The sequence below is a fragment of the Photinus pyralis genome, unplaced genomic scaffold (genome assembly GCF_008802855.1).
Source record: "Photinus pyralis isolate 1611_PpyrPB1 unplaced genomic scaffold, Ppyr1.3 Ppyr1.4_LG5, whole genome shotgun sequence".
Lineage (NCBI taxonomy): Eukaryota > Metazoa > Arthropoda > Insecta > Coleoptera > Lampyridae > Photinus > Photinus pyralis.
The window spans coordinates 43,675,176-43,680,677 of NW_022170596.1; the positions used below are offsets into that span (position 1 = coordinate 43,675,176).

The window sequence follows — 5,502 nt, forward strand, 5'->3', positions numbered from 1 at the left end:
CCACTATATTAATTAACGGCTCATATATTACTATTGAACCAGAAATTGCAAACCAAGTTATTATATACTGTAGTATAAACAACGTCTAGGGTCTAAATATGAGGGACACCCTGTGTATGAGAGTATTTCAATTTATTAAGTAAATCTGACGAAATAAGCACAGAGTTAGTTCGTTTCATTTGAATTTGTATTTCAGTGTTGTTTTCCTTTTAGAAATGTTGTAAATGCACTTTTGTAATTTATTCAATTCAGTGTTCGTCGTCTTGGTCGTTTGCAATAAGGAGTTTTATCAGGCGACAATTAATTAACTCACATATTCTGGTGCTGATAAAGATATGCAGATTTGACAAAGTATTGCGCGTTTCATTTGGAGAATTTGTCGTGGTCCGTTATGATAGGCGATTTATTTGAAAATTCATAAACAAGGAGTTTATGGTAGAAGTTGTGTTTCCTTCAATACTGGAAACAACGAGGGCTGCTAGTTTCGCGACTGTTAAATATCGTGTACATTTGTTGACGCGTACTTCGCGAGTTTGTAAATAAAGTTTTAAGAAATCTTAATTAAAAGTTATTGTATCGTCAAGTTAAAAACCTTGTAGGACTAGATTACTAGATTATTAAAAAAAATTTATTACTTTATTTGTCGCCCACCTGCGTACGGTGTAATATGTCCAAACAAGCTTTGTAAGCTTTTCTTTTTTAGCGCATTTTTGCAAATTTATTTGTAAAAAGTAGCTTTTAATCTCACTTTGGCTGGCTGGCTGGTCGGCTGGCTGGCTGGCTGGCTGGTCGGCTGGCTGGCAGTAAATGTGGGCGCGTAGAAGAACTCTTGTAGAAAGGCAACGGGTTTACTTGTATCTACAAGGCCGTGTAATTTGTAAACCTTGGAGACAGGGCTACATGACGTGGGATTGGCGACATCTGGGCGTCGTCCTCGAGCGTAGTATACTAACGTGAAGGATTTTCAGTTTTTTCCTATCTTCTACTACAGTTTTGGTCCGATTCTTTTCAAATTGGTGTCGTTGGAAAGATGTTGTAAACGCGCACAACTCCTGCGTGGCGGAATTTTGTTTTTTGGCCTAGGGGCGAAATTAACGACCTTTTGCAAGGCGCGCGCGCGTCTTCGAAAGGTAGTCAACTTCGGGCACCTTTTACCTTCCGTTGCGAATTCTGTGTAACGTTTCGTAAATCTCGAATGGCTGTCTCTTTCTCGTGTCGCCAATAGAAGCTCGAGCAATGAGAAGTGCCCCCCAAAAATTAAGTACTATCTTGTGGAAGGTTTTTAGCGAGATCCACCATGGGTGTAATATAAGTATGCAACGAAAAAGGAAATGTGGTAGCCTCCGACAAGATCTAACTGATGGTGGAGAAAAATCTTCAAACGCGAATTGCGGGTGAACGGGACGTCGGAAGGGGGTACCGTCAAAGGGAATGTGGTAGCCCCCAACACGATCTCACTGATGGTGGAGTTAAATCTTCAAACGCGAATTGCAGGTGAATGGGACATCGGAAGTGGGTACCTTCAAAGGGAATGTGGTATCCTTCGACAAGAACTTTTATTCATGGTCGAGTCAAAAGTGGCTAACAGAATACTGATCTGCCACACAAAAATGCGCTGAAGTCCCTTCGATCTCACACGAGGACTTTGATAGCCAGTACCGCCTACCCCATTTTCGCTTGATATATCTAGTGCCTACCACTTACCGCATACCCCTCGCCGCCAATCGCTCGTATCGTAACCGAGACTTAACTATACATAGGCTCATTTCAATATAATCTATAATGACGTAAACCTTTTTATAAGATTACTGAGCATCTCAAGCCGAAATAGCTCAGTTGGGAGAGCGTTAGACTGAAGATCTAAAGGTCCCCGGTTCAATCCCGGGTTTCGGCAGATAAATTTTGCACATAAAAAGGTCGACGTGTATATCACGAGCAGCATTGGTTCCATTGGCGATAGGAATGAATTATGTAACTTGATATAAATAAATCCGTTTCATCAACCTAATTCTTTTATCACTAATTATGTTTCTTTTTTGCATGCAAATTTACTAAATCGTTCATCTAACCTTTTGCCCGTAGATAATGAAAGTTTTTGTTTGTATTAGATCTTTGTTGAACACCTACGGTCTGTAGGAGATAAACCAAAGACAAAGCCAACAAGGTTTGTTTTCCAAAGGATCTCATCAACAAAAATCCTGAATTATTGATCTAGGGCAGTCGTCTACGGATACTACGCCCAACGCTGTTTTACTGTCTTCAATTTGATCTGTTCTATATCGTTGGCACTCAACAGTTTTCTAGGTCTTCGATATCGTACGAACCAGCCGGTTGTCACCATTTAACCATCAGATTTTAGTTTAGTTCTTGATTCCGTCTTTTTACTGAAAATTAGTAGAACCTTTGCGCCACATTCCTGATTTTTACCGGGGAATTGGGGTTTAGACAAATGAGAGGCCAAACGGGTTCGTTGTTATAGTATACGGCAGCACATTCAACCCTTTTGCAGTACTTACCACGAACATAGTTGACCCTATTTTATATCATACACTGATCAAAATGTCTACTTTTTTTCCACCCATTACTGTGAAGTCTTGGGGTTAAATGCTGCGTCATACTTATTGATGCGACCAGCCTTGCAGACATATTTCCTGTGGGATGCTATAAGAGAAAAACTGAAAAGTGCCAAAATGTGGAGTTCTTTGGCCGCCATATCTAAAGCCTCGTCTAAAGCTCTATCCAGAATCCTTATTTGAGGCGTCCAAACAGGATTAAAAAGGTTTCCGGGTTTTTACGATGTTTCGAGAAGCATGGCTTTTTGTGGACTAATTTTCCTGGGCTGTCCGTATTTGGTCTGAACAGAATTTTTCCTCTGAATATTCCGTGGATCTCTCGTCTTCCAGGGTTTTAAATAGTATTCGTTCATACAAATTTGTAAAAACAATCTACACTGCTGTCAATCTGTCATGTATAAATGACATTGGCATAATGAATGAAGCAGGTGATACCCTCGTTTCGAACGACGTTTCTAAACCCCGAGATGCCTGTGTTGTACTTAACATCGAGGAAAATCCCAGTGTGGAATGCCGAAAGGAGCCTTTCCATCTTCCTAGCAAAGAAAAACTTCGCACCCAACAAGGAAACCGGTATGGAAATCCCTACAATCAAGGTGCGGGTTTCGGACAAACGCCATATTATCAACAACAACTGGTTGGAGGACAACCTGTATATGTGCAAGTAATGTATGCAAAACTTAATATTTTGCCCCAATACAGTTTTTAGGTTCCAGGAGCACAGAATGTTGCAACAGCCGGATATAGATATAGATTTCAAGACGGCGGCGAACAAGGCGGATTTACCCGCGATGAGCACGTATTTATGAGATCTTTTGACAACCAAGTGATCAGAAGTAGATTTATACAACGTGTTTATACAATATTAGCCGTTCAATTACTTTACACTTTTGCTGTTGTGTTTTTGTGCATGTTTGTGTAAGTATTTTAAAACAAACACCTCCTTTTATTACATTAATCAATTACAGTCCAGAAGTTAATGAATACGTACGAAGCACCTCATTTTTAGTTATAATTGCAGGGTAAGTATTTATCCATAGTTATCCATAACTGCCCCTCGCACCGTCAGTCAGTATACCGCTCCTAGTTTCGTTCTGGACAAATTTAAATGATCTTCTGGTACCCAAATTTGAATTCATTTAAATTTTAAGCCAATTTATACCAAACTATGACGAACCGCAAAAGATTTTTGCTTCAAATGCATAATGAACTTTATACTCGTAGTACCTAAGTCATATTTACTTGCTTAAAATTTAGGCAACGTTACTGTTTGCCATATTGTTACCAAACATTATTTAATACTCAGCGACTGAATCGGCAAGGACATTGAATAAATTTTTTATTCAATGGCAAGGATGAAATGCCGGAGTTAACTTATTCCAGGTTAATGATTGTATGGTTTCTTCCAGCGTTGTGTACCTAGTGGTCTATTTAATTTTAATATGTGTCAAGAGTGCTAGACGACAATATCCACTCAATTTCGTCCTACTGGCAATTTTTGTAAGTAATTGAGCCGCCCTTTCTATTAACAAACATTAATTTTTAGACAATATCGTTTTCCTACTGCGTGGCCTATATGTCGGTATTTTATAAAACACACATAGTACTGATGAGTATCGGTATGACAGCAGTTATAACACTGGTTGTGTCAGTCCTGGCATGCCAAACTTCGGTACCTATTACCTTTAACTGATCTATTTAATATATTTTGTAATGAACCATTTAAACGAACTACCTAATTTCAGTTCGATTTTACTGATTGCGCGCCCCTGCTATGTTTTATTACCCTAGTGTCATTAGTGTGTGGTAGCGTACTCCTGCTCATTGCTGCCTTGACGCACACACCAGTTCTTTATGCCGTTTACTCGGCCATAATAGGATTCCTGTTTGTAATGGTAAATATTGAACTATCCATTGCGTAATATTTTATGCTAATTTTTAGTACCTTGCATATGACACGCAGTTGATCATGGGAGGAAGGCACGTTGAATTATCTCCAGAAGAGTATATCCATGGTGCACTCACTCTGTACATTGATATAATCGAAATCCTAATCCACGTAATGCAAATATTAGATAGGTGTAGTTAGATTTACAGTCGAAAAATAGAAAGTGAATTATGTAGGCGTTTTGTGTGTAGTACAAAGCACTGCAAATAAAAAATCGGAAATAAATGGGTTTCGGATTGCGATTTAGGTAATTAAATTAAAACATGACAACCTAAAAAGAAACGTGTTAACGAATTAAGGAATCCTATGAAGATAACTTCATCTCGAAACAATCGTATCACTTCACGTAAATACGCTTAGAAAAATAATTTAGACAATTTTAGCTTGATGACTCGGGAATTTCTACGACAAAAGTGATACTTTCTCAATCCCAATAGTACCAACTACTACTAACACACTAAGAGCGCATTTGTCAGCGATCTTGAACACATGGGAGGACAGTATTAACAAGCTTTAACTAAGTTTTTAGGTGTTGCCTCTGTGATTTTGCCAAACATTCTACTCTAAGTTGGCCCACTCTATAATTTTTATATAAAATGCTCAAGACAAATGGAAAGAAGGACATTTCGAATCGTTGTCCCATACTTTGCACTAAAACATTATTTAAAAATATGATGGCGGAGTTCAGTTACTTATACCTCTTACACACTTCAATGAATGTTTTGAATGGGTATGTGTAGGTACTTTTTCCGCCTCCGATTTCTGTCTCACTTAAGTGAGAGTAATGCGATTTCTCTTAAGACGTTGAGTGTGTTAGTTGTCGTAATTAACTTTGAGTTTGATTTGATCGTGTAAGTTCTCGACGATCTAATTAGTGAGCGGAATTGGAAACATCAATACCATACCTCGGCGCGTCTCTTAAAATTTGTTTGCGCTCGGGGTTTTTATTCAAACGCGAAGGGTTACTATTTTATAAATAAT

The 5,502-nt window shown here is 38.6% G+C and overlaps 1 protein-coding gene and 1 non-coding gene across 2 annotated transcripts; both read left to right on the forward strand.

The window, feature by feature from the left end:
* The first annotated feature begins 1,821 nt into the window (after positions 1-1,821).
* Trnaf-gaa lies at positions 1,822-1,894 on the forward strand. The gene has a single exon. It is a non-coding gene; the product is annotated as a tRNA-Phe (tRNA).
* Positions 1,895-2,988: 1,094 nt separating this feature from the next.
* Positions 2,989-4,662, forward strand: LOC116170756 (protein lifeguard 2-like). The gene is made up of 7 exons (XM_031487259.1): positions 2,989-3,237; positions 3,283-3,491; positions 3,542-3,595; positions 3,983-4,073; positions 4,120-4,245; positions 4,319-4,468; positions 4,516-4,662. The coding sequence occupies exons 1-7, from the start codon at positions 2,989-2,991 to the stop codon at positions 4,660-4,662; spliced, it is 1,026 nt and encodes a 341-aa protein (XP_031343119.1).
* Positions 4,663-5,502: the final 840 nt, after the last annotated feature.

What these genes read in the sequence shown, in the direction of transcription:
- LOC116170756 (XM_031487259.1), top strand. Translation starts at nt 2,989, where the DNA reads ATGAATGAAGCAGGTGATACCCTCGTTTCGAACGACGTTTCTAAACCC. An exon ending in TCGTCCTACTGGCAATTTTT is followed by an intron (nt 4,074 to 4,119) that starts GTAAGTAATTGA and finishes ATTAATTTTTAG; the next exon opens with ACAATATCGTTTTCCTACTG. An exon ending in TCCTGGCATGCCAAACTTCG is followed by an intron (nt 4,246 to 4,318) that starts GTACCTATTACC and finishes ACCTAATTTCAG; the next exon opens with TTCGATTTTACTGATTGCGC.